At 34.3% G+C, this 20,246-nt stretch overlaps 3 protein-coding genes across 8 annotated transcripts; 1 reads left to right on the top strand and 2 right to left on the bottom strand.

Annotated features, from left to right (window-relative positions):
- Positions 1-390: 390 nt before the first annotated feature.
- LOC110811203 (DNA-binding protein) lies at positions 391-8,129 on the top strand. Its single transcript, XM_022037619.2, has 15 exons — positions 391-559; positions 903-1,007; positions 1,224-1,292; positions 1,968-2,057; positions 2,164-2,247; positions 2,691-2,855; positions 3,117-3,304; positions 4,097-4,169; positions 5,224-5,277; positions 5,454-5,711; positions 6,012-6,218; positions 6,330-6,433; positions 7,156-7,300; positions 7,461-7,595; positions 7,724-8,129. Exons 1-15 carry the CDS (start codon positions 482-484, stop codon positions 7,898-7,900), a joined length of 1,932 nt encoding a protein of 643 aa, XP_021893311.1. The 5' UTR covers positions 391-481; the 3' UTR covers positions 7,901-8,129.
- Positions 5,890-17,217, bottom strand: LOC110811202 (uncharacterized). 6 transcript variants are annotated; one of them, XM_088208828.1, is made up of 10 exons: positions 16,883-17,217; positions 15,793-15,897; positions 15,419-15,521; positions 15,102-15,295; positions 14,851-14,958; positions 13,464-14,733; positions 13,088-13,337; positions 12,803-12,875; positions 12,539-12,695; positions 5,890-7,394 (listed from the first exon to the last, which is right to left on the bottom strand). In XM_088208828.1, the coding sequence occupies exons 3-9, from the start codon at positions 15,513-15,515 to the stop codon at positions 12,540-12,542; spliced, it is 2,148 nt and encodes a 715-aa protein (XP_088064954.1). In that variant the 5' UTR covers positions 15,516-15,521; positions 15,793-15,897; positions 16,883-17,217; the 3' UTR covers positions 5,890-7,394; position 12,539. The 6 variants fall into 6 exon arrangements, with proteins under 6 accessions (XP_088064954.1, XP_021893308.2, XP_088064953.1 ...); XM_022037616.2 differs by lacking the exon at positions 5,890-7,394 and adding an exon at positions 11,953-12,345; XM_088208827.1 differs by lacking the exon at positions 5,890-7,394 and adding an exon at positions 11,953-12,423.
- Positions 8,606-11,801, bottom strand: LOC110811204 (Integrase-type DNA-binding superfamily protein). Its single transcript, XM_022037620.2, has one exon. It carries the CDS (start codon positions 9,833-9,835, stop codon positions 8,978-8,980), a length of 858 nt encoding a protein of 285 aa, XP_021893312.1. The 5' UTR covers positions 9,836-11,801; the 3' UTR covers positions 8,606-8,977.
- Positions 17,218-20,246: the final 3,029 nt, after the last annotated feature.

Consider the following 20,246-nt stretch of genomic DNA (forward strand, 5'->3'; position numbering starts at 1 on the left):
AACATAAAGTTCTCAATTTTGTAGTTGTATTATGGATTGAAAATGATTAATGTATAATATTTAATTAATTTAATTTATTAATGTATTTTATTTAAAAGTTACGAGTTTGAATTTCACGTGAAGTTTTTTATTTTTTTAGGTGTAGTATGGATTGATAATGATTAATTTATAATATTTAATTCAATTAGATCAAGAACTTAATTTATTAGTGTGTTGGTGAAATTATGAGGAGATAAATTTTAATAAATTTATTACGTTTTTTTTAACAAAAAAAATATTGTATGACCGTTATATTTTTTTTAATTAATTTAAATAAAAAAAAAATTAAACCGGTTAAAATACGCGAAATAAAATAGGGATCAAACGTGTTGAGAAAATAAAAAAATTAAAATTAAAAAGAGAACACAAAAATAAAAACCCTCTTCAAATGCAGCCTCACTAGCGCAGACTCTCCTACTCTGTCATCGCAAGAGCCCCGGCGATGGCAGCCAAGAAGTCATCAGCTATCTCTCTGCAACAATTTGTCTCCACCATGGCTCCGTTAATTGACTTGGAGAAGGTTTTTTTCTCTCTTTCTCTCTATTATGTATTTCTACAAACACACTATCTTCTAATCCACGATCATATAAATCATTTCTCCCCGTTGCACCGCTATAGTTGATTTACTGCCCAAGTAGATAGTTACCTAGCATAAGAATGCATCGCGAGCTTAGAATTTCCTGAAATGTTTTGAGTGTTCCTGCAATTCTTAATCAATGACTTGTAACATAAAGCGGTGTAACGAGGAAGAAGAAGAAGATCTGGAAGAATTTGTATTGTGTAATTCGTTGTTTTCAAATCTGTGATATCAAGTGCATTCTAGTTTTGTTCAACTTTTTTTTTTTTTGGATTGTTGTTTCCAGGAAGCTGAGATATCAGCCTCTATCAGCTCAGGCGCGTCGAGAAGTTTGGACACTGCTCAAAAGAAGGGCACTACAATTCTTAATTTGAAGTGTGTTGATGCTCAGGTAATATGTTATTTTGAAAACTAACTTTTGATTCATGTTAGAAGGAAAGCTGCACTATTTGACTAAGTCAAATTGGTGTTCTGGAAGGAGTTTTAAGGTAGTTTTTATTTCATTTACATTTCCTAAATGTTGTTAGCAACCAAGTGGGACAGTGGATAGTTTTGGCTTTCTTATTAGGTTATAATTTGTTCTGCTGCATTCTGATTCTGACAACAGACTGGGCTCATGGGGAAAGCACTTCTTGAGTTTCAATCAACTAAAGGAGATGTTCTTCCTGCTCACAAGGTGAGAAATCTATAATCCACATTCCTCGCGTGCATATCTGAATTTTAGTGCAATCTACAATCAACTGGGTTTAACTGAAATAGGATTGATGTATGGCTTCTTTCACGTTGAAGTAAACATGATGACATGTGAAGTGCTTCCAATTTGTTCATTTTTAAATGTTTGCAACTGTAAAGCAAGGTAGATTTCAGTGGCTACTTAATCTCTCTTTCTTCCATTTTGATGCGTACCAAAATACCATGAATAGAAGATAGTATGATATTATCTTCCCTGGGAAAAATGCATTTAAATTTGTTAGTCGACTAAGTAATTAGCAATAGGATGGTACTTATTAATTCATTTAAAAATTCAGTTTTGAGTATCTCTTTTCTTTTGCTTGCGAAAAGAAAAAAAGAAATAAGATTCATTTCTAATATATGCTGATAAGAGAATTTTACTATAGTGCACTTCTATATCCAGTTTCCTTCTTCATTTTCTTGTTAACTTTATGAGAAGCTTATGCTAAGTATCTATGAACTACCACTACCTCATAATAATCTCAACCAAGGTACCAAATTAGGATATGATATGAATATATTTTTTTCCACCTGGCCTTTTTTTGGTGACTTTATAAGGGACAATGTTTACACCTTCTCACCGTTTGTGAACTTATGGTGTTTTATTCCTGGGATGCAGTTTGGTACCCATGATGTGGTGGTTTTAAAACCAAATAAAGCTGATCCAGGATCTCCTGCTCTTGGGCAAGGTGTAGTTTACCGGTTAAAGGTGCTTATCGTTAAAACAATGTTTCCTTATTTTACTCTTTTCCTTTTTCGTTCCATCATCATGGTTAGATTTCTTGTTGTGATTATTCTCTGTGCACGTTGGACAGGACTCCTCAATCACTGTTGCTTTTGATGAAATCCCAGAAGAGGGTTTAAATAATCCTTTGCGTTTGGAGAAAGTAGCAAATGAGGTGCACTTTGCAGATTTTTGTTGTCTTATGGGCTTCTCATGTTTACTTGTTTCTAAATTATGCGCACTTGATAAGAATCCCTAAAAAAAAAAAGTTTTCTGTGCTCTGAATTCGGAAGAGGTTTAGTTTTGCTGCTTGTATTCAATAGTCACATCTTTTTTGCCTCTATATCACTTTTTGTAGTAATGGATTTTGAGAACCATACGCAGTTTAACTTTGGTGTATAACTATTTTAAAAAAAAAAAAAAACTTTGGTATAACACCATATTTGAAATTAGTTTTGACTGTCAAAACTAATCTTTCTCTAACATCAAAATGTACAAAAGAAGTCATGTCAAATTCTTAGTTTGTCCATGTGATCACTTGAGTCGTCAAAATACTATTAGATTTCTTTCCAAGTCCTTGGTTATAAGAGAAGGTGCATGATTTAATTGGCTAAACAGGTGACATATAAAAGGATGAAGGATACCCTGATACAATTGAGTAAAGGTGTGCAGAAGGGACCTGCTGCTGATTTGGTTCCTGTCTTATTCGGAGAGACACTGCCATCAGTGTCCAAGAAAAATGTTACATTTACCCCCTTCAATGCCAACCTTGACCACTCTCAGGTATGTTGATTCAATTTTTCCTTTCTCCCTTCAGATATTTTTTGATGGCTTCTAGGCATGTATGTCTGATCAGGAAAGTTTGACTGTGAAGTCCTCTGCACTGACTTAGATTATTAATATAGAGATATGTGTATAGATGCTTTATATATTTAGGCTTTCAGTTGCTGGATACATGCTGCCTCATTTACCACAATCTAAAGCACCTTTCCTTCTTTCTTTTCTTTCTCTGTCTTAACCTTATTGGTTTTGTTTTTGTTCAAGAAAGATGCCATTTCAAAGGCCTTGTCATCAAAGAATGTATTTTTACTGCATGGCCCTCCTGGAACTGGGAAAACTACAACCGTGGTGGAAATAATCTTACAAGAAGTAAAGCGTGGATCAAAGATTCTTGCTTGTGCTGCTTCAAATATTGCGGTAGACAACATTGTAGAGAGACTTGTTCGACACAGGTACTACAAGGGGAAATAGAATATGAGCCTTGTGCTTCAATAGTTACCTGCCCCCACCCCAAATTTTGAGCCATATCTCAGGTTCAAGCCCTATGCCTGTAACATTTATAGAGTTCAGGCTTCCATCTAGACAAATCCATGGAAAAAACATCCTAGGGACATAGGGTTGTCTGAAATGTTGGTGTTAACCCTGTTGAAAGCTTTTTTGATGTGATAAATGGGTGCTTTACGTTCTGTCAGTTTTCCAGTCTGGAAATCATGCACATGCGTGTCATTGCAAAGCAAAGTATTCTTCACGTATGCAAGGACCTTAGTTCCTTTTGACTTTTGATTCATTCACAACAACTTCTTTCTTTATTGGAGTTAATCAACTTTAACTGTTGTTTTTTGCCCTAAATTTAAGTAGCTGTGATTTGCACATTCCAAATTCCCAAGTAGTTGGAAGAAAGCTTTGAAGTACTTTCACTGCTAATAAGTATTCCAACAACATGACCCGTTTATTGGAGGAAATCTTTCTCATTTCTTGCAGCTGCAGAAGCTGGACTTATTTGGTCTGTTTTCTAATTCAAGAAGTTTCTTAGCCGTTAATGCGGGTAAAATTTATTGTCTTCACTTATTTAACAACTCTGATCCCCTTTGTGTCATTGAGCTGTAATTTTCCTGTAAGCTGTTAAAGGGATATGTGATATCAAATTACTGTTCAGAGTTCTTTGTTTTTCCCTTCCTTTTTGCTTTCATCTAGTCTAAACATTATATGTGGTCTCTGAGTTCCCTTTCCAATATTTTTATTAGGGTAAAGTTAGTGAGATTGGGACATCCTGCTCGGTTACTGCCTCAAGTACTGGATAGTGCACTGGATGCCCAGGTATAGATAATCTTTTTACATAAAACTGAAGTATGACATCCTTATCTCCTTTTTTGGCTTTTTTATTTTAATCTTGGATGCATGTCATGTTAGTTGCAGTGTATGAAAATTTAGTATTTAAATGGAATCAGTTTCCTTTCGCCTCTTTCCATCAATTTCCAAAGTGGAAATAGCAGTTTCTATTTGTACCCTATTGCCTGATTGGATAAACATGCTGATGCAGAACTTAAAGGACAATCTTATGTATTTTTTTACATCAGAAGAGGCTTCCAAAATAACCATAAAAATTTAATATTGTTGGTTTTTTTTGGAACTCTTTAAGAGTTCTATTTAGGATTGATACATTTTTGGTGTTTCATTAATATTTCCTTTCTTTCTTTCCTTTTTTTGTTTTTTATTGGGTGGGAGATGTGGTTTCTCCTCTTGCTTTTAGGTGTTGCTGCTATTTAATCTTTGCCATTTTGTGGCATCACTGCAACATACTTATTTAGCGCACACACACTTTGTGCTCCGGCTGCAGCTCATTTTGGACTGTAGAAATTTTGCTATCTTATTAGATGTTCCTTCTTTCCATCTGCTTCTTCTACAGTACCTTCTTTCTCTCTCAACTGTACCTCTCCCCGATACTGACTGTCTCGTAATGCTTCTCTCTTTTCTTCCCTTTCTCTCTATATCTTTTCTCTGAACTTGTCCCTCCTTTCTTATATATCTTCCGTTTATCTGAGCTCATAGCTTACTTCTACTTCTAGTCTTTTTGTATTCCTTCTGCACTATCTATAGCATCGGATTTTTCCTTTGTCACGTGCAATTCTGCTTGTAAACTGTAATTATTTGGCTAATGTGTGCATGCATGCACATTATCCATTCTCATTTTGGTAAACTTAAGTCTTTTAGTTCCTAAATATGATAGTGTTAATTAGGTGTTATCTATTTCTTGGAATTTCAGATCTTGAAGTGGAACAGATGCAAAAATTTATTTTGTTTTTTAAAAATAAAACTACTTATTTATTAATTATAGTGGTGTCCTTACATATATTCAGGTATTTTCTGTCAGGTTTTACGGGGTGATAACAGTGCTCTTGCAAATGACATCCGGAAGGAAATGAAGGTAGAGATCTGGAGAAAACCTTGAATCCAGTCTTTTCTATGTTGACTGGAAGCTAATGTTTCTTGGAGTTGATAAAGTCATGCTGCATAAAATCTTCAACATCTAGAACTGATGTTCCTTATCTAACTAACTATGCTTTCTCATGTCAATTCTCTTGATTTACTTCATTTCTCTAGGCTCTAAATGTGAAGTTGTTGAAAACAAAAGACAGAAACACAAGGAGAGACATTCAGAGGGAACTTAGGAGTCTATCGAAAGAAGAACGTAAGAGGCAACAGTTAGCTGTGACTGATGTGATAAAAAATGCTGACATTGTACTGACAACTTTGACTGGTGCATTAACTCACAAGCTGGACAACACTACATTTGATTTGGTGATTATTGATGAAGCTGCTCAGGCACTTGAGATAGCATGCTGGATAGCTATATTGAAGGTACTTTACAGGATAAGCATGCAGATTTTTGTGAGTGCGTATGTATGTGTATTTGAGTGCATTTCCACTTAAAGGAGTGAAGGTACATGTCCTTTTGTCATTCACTTAGATGATAGTGTAATATATGTGTTACTTGTTCTTGCTATTTTAAGAAAGACGTGACTGTCAAAAACACATCTTTTATGTAAAGAAGAGGTATTGTCTATTTAAACTTTTTGTCTTGTACATGATAAAATTTGATATACTCTGGCGAAAAGCTTTTTATACTAACACTGAGACCTGGATCTATGATAATTTCAGGGTTCAAGATGCATACTCTCTGGAGACCATCTTCAGCTTCCTCCAACAGTCCAAAGTGTTGAAGCTGAGAGGAAGGGATTAGGAAGAACACTCTTTGAACGCCTTGCAGATCTCTATGGTGATGAAGTAACATCTATGCTTACTGTCCAGTACCGTATGCATGAGCTTATTATGAACTGGTCATCTACTGAGCTTTACAATAGTAAGGTGCTTAGATCAACTGCGTCTGCTGCTTAAGAGTGAAATTATTAGTAAATAGAAAAAAAGCTTCAGATTTATCCTTCCCTCTTCTGATATAGAGTTAGCTGACTCTCGCAGATTAGAGCCCACTCGAGTGTTTCTGCACATATGCTTTATGATCTTGAGAATGTAAAGAAGTCGCCTTCAACAGAACCAACTCTTCTACTTGTAGACACAGCTGGGTATGCACATGTAATTGCAATGCTCTAAGTTAATTGGGAGCAGGGGGAGTTGTAAATGCATGAGATGCTATATGAATTTCAGTTACAATTGTGTTTGAAATGGAAGAATTACCCAATAGAAAAGTTTGGACCAAAGAATAAATACAACTAATCCTGTATTGGGAGGGGGTGAGAAAGGATGCTGAAACTCTTTGGGGATGAGCATTGTTTGTGGGCTTGTGGGTTCCTGTGGTTGGAGCTGAATCACTGAGTTTTCAATGATATTTTTCTCCTTCCTGTTTCTGTGGGAAAGGATGACCTTTTTGGCCTCCCGATGGTCCAACACATGGCTAATTTACTGATATTTATGTGCTACACAGAATTAGGGGGTGATATTGTATTATTTTTTGGTTATTTGCTGTTTTGGCCTTCTGGACTTAGGAGGCTGTAGGAGAAAATCTTCTAATCCTCCATTACTGTCTTTTCTCTAATTTCTCCTTTAACAATGTTTATTTTTATTTAAAAAAGAATAATGCAACTAGAAAGTGAATTTTGAAAACTGGATTTATGGCATTAATATGAAATTTATAAATGATGTCTGAAAATAAGAATGTGATTTAAATTCTAAAAAAGAAATTGATGGTTATGAGCGATAACTGTGTGCTGGTTTTGTTGATATGCTATGCTAAGTAAAGATACCTTAGTTGCAAGTGTTATGAGTTGTTCATTCTGATCTGTTTCAGTTGTGACATGGAAGAAAAGAAGGATGAGGAGGATAGCACATTGAATGAAGGTGAAGCTGAAGTTGCCATGTCCCATGCAAAGAGACTTGTCCAGAGTGGAGTCCAGGCTTCTGATATTGGAATTATTGCTCCTTATGCTGCACAGGTATATACCTTGTGTTTCCTTTTTCTTTTTTTATTGAACAAATTTTTTTCCTGCAAGCTTCAAATTTCAGTACAAGTATTGGAGGATATACTACCTGCCAAATAACAAAAGCATACTCAGTACTTAACCTTTAATAAACTTTCTATGGATGGAACTGCAGGTTGTCTTGCTTAAGATGCTGAGGAGCAATGAAAATAAACTAAAAGATATGGAAATCTCAACAGTGGATGGTTTCCAGGGTCGAGAAAAGGAGGCCATCATTATTTCAATGGTCCGATCAAACCCAAAGAAAGAGGTATATATATATCCTCTCCAGTGCTGAATTTATTATTTTCCCGTGGATTTCAAAGGTAGAAATTTGATTTTCCATCACAATAATGACAAATAATGATAAGTGACTTTGAGTTTTGCTAAAATTTTCAGGTGGGATTTTTAAGTGACCATAGACGAATGAATGTAGCTGTTACAAGAGCTCGAAGACAATGCTGTCTTATCTGTGACACTGAAACAGTGAATAGTGATGGGTTCTTGAAACGATTGGTCGAGTATTTTGAAGAGCATGGCGAATATCTTAGTGCCTCTGAATATTGCAATGAATAATAAGGATGTTATTTATATTTTAACTGAAGGATTGGTTCTTAAGTTTTCCTCTCTGGAACTGAAGGATTTGTTGTTTGCTGACATTCTTTTGACACTATCAATAGTTGTTTAGAAAGTTGATCTGGAAAGTAGAATGGTGAGGCACATTACCATCTCTTTTCATCATATTAACACTATCAATGTCTCTGCTACATTTTACCATAGTCCATAGAAATATCACTTCTTTGCAGTGATTGTATGTTGAAAGTAGTAGATTTCTTGTTGTGGTGATTGTGTGCAGGGAACAACAAGAATAAGCATCTGTGTGATTGGAAGTGGTGTTTGTGAAATCTGTTCATTTTTACTCTAGAGAAGTTCTCTCAATAAGTATTAGCTAATATGAGAACATCTAAAGTTTTTTTTCGGAATTGTTAGCTTTTGCATCTTTGAAATAGTTGGAACATGACATGGTTTTAGTGGTAGTCATGAGAGTATCTTCTGTTTTTCTTCCTTACTCATACCTGATTTGCTTTGTAACATTCAGAGAACTTGTAACTGTTTACACTCTATAGCTATTAGCATATTTGAACGCCAAATTGAATGTGAGGAGTCTTGATTGCTGGGTAAGTCTTTCACTTTTCTGGTTTTACTTTCTGTTAAATTTCGAATGTTACTAGGTTTTATAAACTTGATCAGTAGGATTGTGTAATCAACTTACTTTCCTACTTTAATGTAATGCTGAATGCAGAAAAACCTGCATTACATGTAACCTTGTCCTTTCATGCTAGTACCGCATGCGTCTCTTGAATTTCTGCTCTTGAGACAAGCAGAAGGATCAAGAAACACAACAAACCTGAAATGATAGAAAGAAATATTGATCAGTTTATGCATGTGTCTCTGACTACAAGATCTGCTGTTAATCTAGCCACTGCAATAATTCTCTTTCCCTCACATGCTAAACCGAACCACTAGATAGGGATGCTACCAGCATTGAGTGAGGGAGCAGAACTACTGACAACTATTTCTCTAGTTTAGGTGGTGACAAACCTATTTCTAATTGAGCTGAACATATCGAGACTAGTTCCCATGCCTTGACCTTTAAAAGTTCCAGACAGAAGTAGTGAAAGTTGGCTCTTCTTGACTATTGCAAACTCGGAAGCTACTGGATTCTACTCCTTGAGTAGCAGGAAGTCCATGCATCTCAATAAGTGCATCCCAGTTGAAACTTTTGTCTGCAAAAGCCATAAGTTCACAGTGGTCTTTCATTGAAGATTCTTCATCTTTAAAGTTTTCTCTTGTATTATTCACCTCTTCCTGTTTCTCTTCTTTCAGGATGCCCAGCTGCTGAAGAAACTCATTCAGATCAATCTGCGGTTTCTCCTGGTCTTTCAGCATCTTATCTGAAGAAATTTCCATGTCGTTATCTTTTGATGCAGGATGTTTGTCATACGTTTTGTCACTTAGGGTCTGAATTGTGGTCTTCGACTCGCAAGAAGATGAACTAGAAGACGAGGTATGACTTAGAACCCCACTTTTCTGTAGTTCTTGGAGTCTCTGATGGATAACCTGAACACTAGGTTGGGCATTTATATTAAGCAAACCACAAGGAGGGAACATTGAAATAAAATTCTTAGAAGGAATCCATTTGAACTTCTGTGACTTGACTGGGCAATTATTGTTGATGTTGGGTTGAAGGTGAGGCAGATTGAGATATGCATCGGGTCCGTACAATCTTCTTGCAGCCTCATCATAAGCCATGGCTGCTTCTTCAGCCGTGGCAAAAGAACCTAACCAGAGTCTGCTTCTCTTCTTAGGCTCTCTGATTTCCGCAACCCATTTTCCCCAAGTCCTCTGCCGAACACCTCGGTATTGGCACAGGGCATTTTCTGGACCACCTTTGCCTCTGGTTGGACCTTTCTTCCACTGCTTGAATGGGGATCTCCTGTAGTTTTCCATAGGCAGTGTTTTTTGGGGTAGTAACAGAAGCTACAGTGAAAGGAGAGTGAGTGAGAGTGACGAGTGAAGTGCAGAGAGGTGTAGAAAGGCGCGGGGGGATATGTAGGAAGTGAAGATGCAGTTCGGGTTAAATGCTATCACGTTTTGAAGAGAAGTTGAATGCCCATGTGACCGTTAGTGTTTGAGTAAATTTCAAATCTTTTTGACCCCTTCCCGTTTCGTCCTGTGACTTGGCTTGGCTTACATGGGTTCCGAACATGGCATTTGACATGTGGTAAGCTTGCATGTCATCTCTTCTACTAATACGCGTGATGTATACATTTACGCATTTATTTATCCTCTACTCATACTACATCCATACATATATACACACCCATACAGATACGCATGCACACTATACATACATGCATACATACATACGTATATATATATAATTGAATGACAATTACATGATTATTTAGGTCCTGTGACTTGGCTTGGCTTACATGGGTTCCGAACATGGCTTTTGACATGTGGTAAGCTTGCATGTCATCTCCTCTACTAATACGCGTGATGCATACATTTACGCATTTATTTATCCTCTACTCATACTACATCCATACATATATACACACCCATACAGATACGCATGCACACTATACATACATACATACATACATACATATATAATTGAATGACAATTACATGATTATTTAGGTCAAGTATTGTTTTTAAAATTATAACTCTTGTTACAAATTAGTCATTCTTTATACAATTAAGGGTTTTCGAACCATCATAAATCATATGTATAGCCGTGTATATATGTATATATTGTGTGTATGTATATCTGCAGGGACAGCTGTTAAAATAATTTCTCAAGCATTCCAGAATTTCTTTTGTACTCGACATACACGATATATATGTTGTGTTATATATGTTTGGGACAGCGGGAGCAGTTTGTTAAGATAATTGCAGGAGGAGAAGTGAAAGAAATTTGTCATTGGATTCTCTTAGCTTCATTAATAGAATGAGAAAAGTAAATATTCGGCCGGGAAGAAGAAGAAGGAAGAATGAGAAGACAAAAAAACCCACCTCAAAACATTTTCCATTTTCACGAGCTCTCTTTTTTCACATGCAACAGCCTGATTCTTGAGCTTCTTTTCACCTTTTTCCCATGCCATTCTCATCCTCTCTCTCTCTCTCAAACTTACACCAAGTACAGAATTTGCTTTGTCTTCTCCAACCACCATTAATGTTTACTTCTGTCTTACTGGTTTTGTTTTATGATCTTGTAAGCTTTTTGGGATACAATGGAAGGAAACATAATCAGAAACTAAACCCACCAATTTAACAAGACAACCCTTTTCCAGAACAAGTGACAGCCATTTCAACTGGCTCAAAAGAGCAAATGTAAAGGAAAACCAACAATTAAAAAGAAAATATTACCTACTAGCTTTGCAAGATACATATATATATATATATATATGTATTCTTATATTGTAAAAGCTATCATCAATTTTAAGGAATGACACACCATATAAGAACATTTCTAACAAGTCCATAAACATTAAAATCCCATTCCTCGTTCTTTATGTAAAAAGAATTCATAATCCCAAATGGCTTTCATAATCTCAAATGACTTAATATATCGTATAGACTAATCTGTGTTGCAGACGTTCTTAATTCTCAGTACGAAATAAGAATTCATCTCTCATTTTTCATTAAATGAAAATCATTCCCTACACATTCCCAACTGTGGCCATTACAGAACCCACTGTCACCTTGACCAACTGACTGGATATCCACTCGATACAGGCTTCATAATTTCCATGACATGCATTTCTCTTACATATAGTGTGTGTGTGTGTGTATATTGGCCTAAATTCCAAGACATTCCTTGTCATTAACTCGCTCCAGCTATTTAACTCAAATAGTCTGCAACACTATATATATCATGTCAATTTGGCTATCAATTTATAACCCTTGTAAACATATTAAATTCCAAGACATTCCTTGTCATTAACTCGCTCCAGCTATTTAACTCAAATAGTCTGCAACACTATATATATCATGTCAATTTGGCTATCAATTTATAACCCTTGTAAACATATTTTGCCTGGTATTCATATGCTTAACCCTTTCATCATGTCAACTACCACTATATTACCACCATGATCAATCTCAACTTCGTTGTCTAACAATAAATACCACAAGATCAAATGTGCTATATTTTCACCTTTTCTTCATTCCCAACTAGAGAGAGAGAGAGAGAGAGGAGAGCAAGGACCCAAAAGAACAATGCAAATCAAAACAAAACAGGAGGAAAAACAACCTCCGCTCTACATATTAGCGATTTACAGTCATCCTACCAAAAACAAAAGATGCCCCCCTCCCGACCTGCAAATCCCATCTTTCAGCATCCGCTTAGATCGTAAAAAATGGGAAGTACAAGCAAAATCTTCTGTTATCTTCAAAATATTCTCAGAAGTCATCCAGTGGTCGGGAACAATAATTCACAGAGATATTACTAGCTGACAAGTGCGAGCAAACAAAATGTTTTCAGGACTTTTAAAGTAGCAGAAACAAACTTTCAAGTAAATCTGCTAGAACTGTATACATATATTCAAAGGACGCAGTGATATAAGTATTCTTATGGTTTCATTATTTCATCAGTGTAATGAACTATATATTAGGAAAGTAACTTCATATTAACAGATGACTTACCTCATTTGGATTTGGACTTTCCTCTGCACATATTCCTCCATTTGTCCTTAAGGTCTACAGGAGTTCGACTACTCTGGAAAACAGAAGCACCAAACTCTAAAATTTTTGTCCATGGAAACTGTCTTTCATTATCTCCTGAAAAAAGTTGTACTCCCTTCTGCAAAATTAAGGTTAAACAATAGCTTGATTACAAAAAGAAATAAAAGAACAAGAAGAATAAGATAGCAAGACTAAATGTAGAATTCCACCAAGGAAAAGGAGTACCCTTAGCATATCTTCCTCTTCTGCTGTCCAAGGACACTTCTTGCGCCTTGATTGAGGAATTGCTGGGTACGAACTACAATGGAAAAGAAAATAAGTTGTCAAATATTCTGGCAATCAAATGACCACCTAGCATGTACATAATTGATTAGCACGACAAATATGGTTCCATCTCAAATCAAGTTTTCTCGATGAAAATAGTATTGTGTTACTATCCACAAAACATAAACATCCACACCTCGGCGAGAAGATAGAAACATGTGAATCAATTGAAGAAGGGACCCTTACCGCTGCTTCTCTTGCCTTCGGAATCTTATGCAGTAGTCTGAATTTATGTGCTTACTACTATCTCCTTCAGATGCTTCCTCTTCATCAGTATTGCAATCGTAAATAGGCTTCTTCAGAGTATCTTGCTGCTGAAGAAAATCCTTCCCAATTTTGTTCTTAACATCTTTTTTATTTAATGGGAAATTTTTGCTATTTTTACAGTATGTATCATCTTCCTCTTCAGAGAAAGCAGGCTCTTGGTCCCGTTGCCCTTCATGACAATAAAATAAGAAAAAGAATTAACAGTCTAATCAATAACATAGCGCCCAGGTAGACCTTAGAAGGCATTAAATTGAAATCAGAAACATGATAAAGGATACGAAAATTATTGCATTACCTGTGCTTTTGTTTTGTTGAGAGCCACTGATTTCATTTACATCCTGACAATTCTGCCCCACTTGATTGTCTTCTCCATCTTCCAAATGCCCATTTTCAGGGAGTTTATAGGAAGGAGCCTCATTTCCATTTTTTCTTAAATGAAATTGCTCTTCCCTCCGCAATCTCTCGCCATATTCCTTCAGGCGATGCTCAAAACCCACATTGAGGAATGCAACTAGTGCCTTTCTTGCCAAGGAGGCTTCTTTCTTCGCCTTAAGGTATTTTGAAACTGCAACAGAATAAGCACAAAAAGGACAAAGAAAAGTTTCATTGTCACCCAAAATGGCAGAAGAACCCAGGCAAGTTTCATGAACCATAAACGGGCAAGTGCTGATAGTGCAAACTAATAAATGACCATCCTCATTACACTTCACACACAAATTTCGTTCTGTCCAGTAGATTTTTGAAGATTCATCATTTAATGGGCACTGGGAGCTCAAAAACTGACTCTTCTTCATTTCAAAATCAATCATCTCGTTGTTAAATTCGCTGTTATCACTTGAAATTTCTTCATTCTGTCCAGTTGCAGGTAGTATGCTGTCTGATGTTCTTAATTCAGAATCATTAACTTCAACCAATATCATATTACAAACAGGTTCATCTCCACATGTAACTTGAATTGATTCTGGGGCATTATGATTAATCTCCATTTGATTGTTCTGGAATTGATCATCATTAACTATAGAATGCCTAATCCTGTCCATGACAGTATCAGTGCCATGACCACTCTCAGGGAACTTCTTGTCCTCCACCCCTCCTGCTTGATAATCTTCTGCCAAGTCACTACCTTTTCCTTTTATAACTCTGACAGTCCCTTCAGTGTTGTGCTCTAATGATTTAGCCTCATGCAGAGAAGCTAAAATCTGTTCTACAGGCTGATTAGTGCATATCGCATCCTGCTTATTCTTCTTGGAATTTAAATGCAAGATATCACCATCTATAGCACTATCTTTGATTCCAAGGCATTGTCCTGCAAACTTTTCAGGGGATAAGTTACTGCGATCCCTCTTAGAGGGCAACAAATTTCTATTACAAAGATAATCTCTTGAGAGTTCATTCCCATTTTCTCGGGATAGAGGAACTAAGTTCTTTTCTCCTGCTATTATCTGGGAAGCATTGCCACTCTTGTTAAGCCTTCTCTTTTGATGTCCACTAATACATGTGATTCCACTAGTTCTTTTCAAGGAAGCAGCAAATGGCTCAAAACCCTCAGCTGTTGCATCTTTGAGCTATTCACAAGCAATAAAACCAGAAAAAAAAAAGAACATAAGAACAACAAATGGAGATTGATGAGTACTATTTCCTTCACAGACAGACATTTAAACAATGACAGGAGGGGAATCCACCTGCTCTAAAGCACATTTAGGCATGCAGGCTTTCTTGTGAGTAAGAAAGGAAGAAACATCCAACTTCAAATGCTTCAAACCCCCTACTTGAATATCTGATAACAATGTCTGACAGATGAGATTGAAGAGGCTTAATAGTTAATTGAAACTCATAAAAATCAACGACTTGCTACAACAAACAAACAAAAAAAACTGACTAAATGCTCTAAAAAGCACATACGCAAGTGAGAGACAAAATAAAAGTGTGTTACCTCCTGCAGGATATGTTGGAGCATATCTTCACAACTTGCTGATAAGTCAAACTCCGCTTTTGTCTCTGGTGCATCACTTCCTTTTGTCAGTCCATCACTAACACCAAAAAGTTCCTCCAAAGATCTTAGAGCCACCATTTCCCTTGCATTTTTTCCTAAATCATCCGAAAATTCTGGAACCATTTTGACCAGATCTGGAGAAAAATACAATAATCAGAATAGTGATATATATATATATATATGTGTCCTAAATCTGTTCCAGAGAGACCTATTAATGTAAGCATAAGAGGGTTCATTTAGTTTGACTATGCAGCTACCACGTAAAATAGATGTGTCTATTTGCTTGAATCTTGCTAAGTATTCAATGACCCAAAGTAACGCAAGTCTTGAATGAGGAGAAGACATTTCATCCATTTGAAGCTGCAGTTTGAAAAAGTTTCAGAAGCCAATAATTAGTGTTCCATAATGAAAGTTGTTGAGAAAACAGCTGTAAAATAAATATCTTGTTGCAACGTGAATGCCCAAGTTTCAATAGACCAACAATATCATCGTAAATCACTGAAAATTCAGCATAAACTTTCATGATGCAGTAATAAAGTGCAAAAAAATAAAGAAGTTGTCACTTTCTGCTATAATCATTTGTATATATCAGATAGAAAAGAAAAATACACAAGATAAACACAAGCCTTGCCTTAACCAAGAGAACTTGGAAAGGAAAATTGTTTCCCGATCCCCAGGTTTACTCCAGAATCAGAATGTATTCCAACTTTTTAACCTTCTACGACCAATCGTTTGCCTGGATGGCAGGAGAAATATATTATAAAGACAATGCTACAATATAATAAGATTAAAACAAAAACCCTTACGTTGTATATACTGAGAAAAGACCCAAATTAAATTATATCCTTAAAGCAAAATTAATTAACATGGAAGGTAGACCAAAATACACTTGTCAATTAAGAAAAACTGGTTACTAGGTAGTTGAGGACAGAAATTTATGCCTTCAGCTTACACGATCAAGCACACGTGGAAAACAATAACCAAATAAAACATTATAGCAAGCAAAATGTGCATGTCCAATTTACTAAGTGTTTCATTTCTTATCCCTATTTTGTTCTTCCAAGTCGTTTCATTTCCATCAAAACAGCCTTCATTCTCACTACACCAACCATTTACCATATTTAACAGACAGCACATGATTCTGGATTGAGTCCTAAAGCATGGCCGTCAGCCTATTTCATTATCATCATGAGACGTAGGAACGAAAGAAAGGCTTAAAAAATGAGATTTTTTATAAACCAAAATTAAACCTTAAGATCAACAAATAGTGAAACCAGATGAAATGACCTATTCATGATAATTTCTTTTTTAAAAAATCCATCTACTGAGATGTAATCATAAGGATTCAAGGAAAACCAACTTATACAAGCAAAGGAAACAGTACAAAATCCTAATCCAATCACACAAAAACACATAAACTAATTGGGAAAAGCTAGTACCCATGAACTCGAAGCAGAAAACTAAAGACTTCCATTTTTATACATTCGTTCAAAGACAAAGTAAACCAATATAGGATCAACATGCCATTGTCCTCAACTGATTCATCAATGTACCAAGAAGATTTCACAGAGCATCGAATCAATCACCCCAAAACTTAACAGGCATTCATACATCAACTTCAAATCTACATTTTTCAGCCTGCTTTATTCAAGAAGAAAACAAAAGGCGAACTAAAAATATCTTCTGATCTTATCTACCTTTAGGGTTTATAGAACATTTACCTAATCTGCGGATCCAAATGCTTGTTCTTGCTCCGTTTCCCGATTACCCTCTCAGCTTCAACACTCTCTTCTATTTCTTTTGTTCCTCAATTTCCGGGTTAACTCAGACTTCTCTCAGTTTCTTTTTCTCCCGCCTTTATTCCCCTGCTAGATTTTCTTTCGCTTTGAATCACTCAATCCTCTCTCGCGGGATTTTATCCCCCAAACGCTTCAGCCTTCTCTCTGCCTCCTCTTTCAATCCGCTGCCATCACTGAACTCTCTGCTTTTCTCCTCTCGTCGAACCACACGAACGGAAGGGTGAGCGGAAGCGAGTCGTTTAGAAATTTGTATTCCCAATTGAGAGAAGATTTTTAGAATTATATATATATATATATGAAATTTTATAATTTTACGAAATTAAAATAATATAAAAATAGAAATTTCAATACAATATACTGATTTATATTAATTAAAATAATTAATCAAATTTTATGTAATAATATATACATGTATAAATAAGACTTATTAGGAAGTAAATATTATAATGTTAGTTATTATTAATTTATGATGAACAATTATTATATTTCATATTTTACTCCTACACATATTAATTCTATATAATATATGGAATTACTTATTTAATAATTAATTATTACTTTTTATTTTAATTTTATATAAAAGAAACATATTGTAGATAATGTACGTACACAACAAATGATTATGAGATGAATGATATCCTAATCACACTAGTAATATTTATATTTGGGCATGATTATATATACACACACACACACACACACAAAAAAGGTTGTATGAATTTTGTATCTAACACTTTAATTAATATTCTTATTAACAAAATATTTTTAAAAAAAATATAAAATAAGGTTTAACCCCGAACTTAGTATATTTTTTTTATTAAGTTCAAAAAAGTTATATTAAATTTTTAACTAGTAACTGTTATAATTACGAGAATTTAACTGTCACGAAATATTAATTTTATCGAAAAATATAATATACTCATTGAGATTTAACATAAATTCATTCCTGCAGTTTCATTAATACATTAGTGAGTTAAGTTATTGGTCCCATTAATTTAAACATCGTATGCTAACCATTATCAACTTATAATTCATTTGTAAAGTAACGAATTTAATTAGTTTCGAAGATTGTTTGAAGTGTAGTAGAATAGTTTGAATTATTAGAATACCGTATTGTTGATAGTTTAGACTTGATCTCGAGACACAACGTACATCTTCAAAACATTTATTTTGATTTGATGCTAATATACTTGTTTAAAAAAATTACTTATTAAGATAAAATGTATATTATATTCTACTGTAATAATTAAGAGCCACGAGAGTGATGGTAGTAATTTTTATAAAGTTTAATAAAAATGACAAACAATCATCTCTTATCGATATCAATTTGTTTGAGCAACGATAAATAAATGTAGTAATATCTTTTAATAAAAACGACAAAATTCATTTCATATCAAGATTAATTATTTTTAGCAACGACTGATGAATTTAATAAATTTTTTTAATAAAAACGATAAATAACTATCTAATAGTAAGATATTTTAATAAAAAAAGACAAAGAACTATCTTCCATCGAGATTGATTTTTTCTAAGAATTATTGCAAACCTTTAACGTATCAAAAATCTAATAAGTATTTTTAAAAAAATAAAAACGACAAAAATTATATTCTATCGAGATTCATTTATTTAAATAACGTCAAATAAAGTTAATAATATCTTTTAATAAAAACGACAAAAAAAACTATATTATATCGAGATTGATTTATTATAACGATCAATTTTGATATTCAGCGTATCGAGAATCTAATAAATATCTTTTTAGCAAAAACGACGAAAAATCATCTTCTATAAAAATTAATTTCTTTAGGCAACATCAGATATAGTTAGTAATATCTTTTAATAAAAACGACAAAAATTATCTTTTACCGAGATTAAATCATTTTAAGAGTCAAACTCTCGACATAGTAACAAAACCATCTCCTATCAAGATTAGTTTCTTTTTAATGATCAACTATCGCGAATGGCGACGACAATGTCTCGAATGAGACCAAATGATTGTCACGATAGGAGACATAAGAAATATAGTATAAAATTATAGTAAGTATCTATTCAACTTACACCATGAAAAACAAAAAAAAAAGGAGAGACTAAACCCATCAATCCACCATTTAACAAAAAATGGTATAATTTTTTGTTATATTTTTTCAGAATATTTATATAGTTTTTGCACATTATGAAGATTAGATACAAGTATAGATTAAGACAAGCACAAATGGTATAGGCTAAAGGTAAAAGTCTTGAAACTAACAAAAGTAAATTTTTAATATCTCAACTAAATATATATATATATATATGTATGTATGTATGTATGTATGTATGTTGTATGGCATTTAAAATATAAATTTCTATTTATTTATAACTAGAGAAACAATTATAATGTAATAAAATACGTAATTAAAAAAATTAATTAAAATATAAATTAAGAATTCAATTTCAAGTGTTAATTATTTTCTTTAAACATGTAACGGCAATCTTATTAGAAGGATTTAAGATCAAAACAACAGTTAATAACAAAAGTCTACTAAGAACAAAGTGCAAAAAAATTCGCCGGAGAACATGGATTAAAGGTTTATAAGGAGGATTTGACTTCTAAATCTGCTTAAACTTGCAGAGGAATACGTTGAAGAGAAATTAACAGAAGAAAAATTATTGAAAAGATTAAAAAAAAAAAAATGGAGGAAGGAATTGGATTGACCGTGTGAAAACCTAATAATGTCAAGCGTAGAAAAAACGCCAACCTGCCACGAGGAAGAAGATAAGGCAGAGCAGCCAGGTTCATTAACTTCAAGAAAATTATTATTATTTTATAATTTTTTTAAAATAAAAAATGAAAAATGAAAGAAAACATCGGGTTCGATGAAAAGAGAAGAAGACAAAGATCTGGAGAGGCACAGCATAAAGACATGCTTAACCATAACTTTATCGGGAAACTAGAAGAAGGAAAACAAACATCACGTAATTTTCCAGCCAAACAAACAGTAAAAAGAAATTAGTCCACCGATTGATAATTTGCAGAGCTCGTGATTCACGAGCATCTAACATCGATTTCCAGATGAAGAAGAAGGAATCCAATTGAGGAACGATGATCAATTGGCGAATTTTGCAGAGAAAATTAGTAATTAAAACTTACATCCATGTACACCGAAAGCTAATACGTCATTCATTATCCATCTCACATTGACTATTTCTCTCTCAAAAAAAAAAAAAAGAGACAACATCTCGGAAAATTACAAGACAAAAAAAAAAAAAGGAACTCCACACATTACTAGTTTTAAACTTTGATTTT

Source organism: Carica papaya, chromosome 8 (assembly GCF_054855325.1).
Source record: "Carica papaya isolate Zhongbai chromosome 8, ASM5485532v1, whole genome shotgun sequence".
NCBI lineage: Eukaryota > Viridiplantae > Streptophyta > Magnoliopsida > Brassicales > Caricaceae > Carica > Carica papaya.

Bases quoted from the DNA above. Each gene is read 5' to 3' on its own strand.
- LOC110811203 (XM_022037619.2), top strand. From the start codon at position 482: ATGGCAGCCAAGAAGTCATCAGCTATCTCTCTGCAACAATTTGTCTCC. The intron at 1,293-1,967 runs GTGAGAAATCTA...CCTGGGATGCAG, and splicing joins ATGTTCTTCCTGCTCACAAG to TTTGGTACCCATGATGTGGT. The intron at 3,305-4,096 runs GTACTACAAGGG...TATTTTTATTAG, and splicing joins GAGAGACTTGTTCGACACAG to GGTAAAGTTAGTGAGATTGG.
- LOC110811204 (XM_022037620.2), bottom strand. From the start codon at position 9,835: ATGGAAAACTACAGGAGATCCCCATTCAAGCAGTGGAAGAAAGGTCCA.
- LOC110811202 (XM_088208828.1), bottom strand. From the start codon at position 15,515: ATGGATGAAATGTCTTCTCCTCATTCAAGACTTGCGTTACTTTGGGTC. The intron at 12,876-13,087 runs GTAAGGGTCCCT...TTTCCATTGTAG, and splicing joins CGAAGGCAAGAGAAGCAGCG to TTCGTACCCAGCAATTCCTC. The intron at 12,696-12,802 runs GTACTCCTTTTC...TTAATTTTGCAG, and splicing joins AAGAGGAAGATATGCTAAGG to AAGGGAGTACAACTTTTTTC.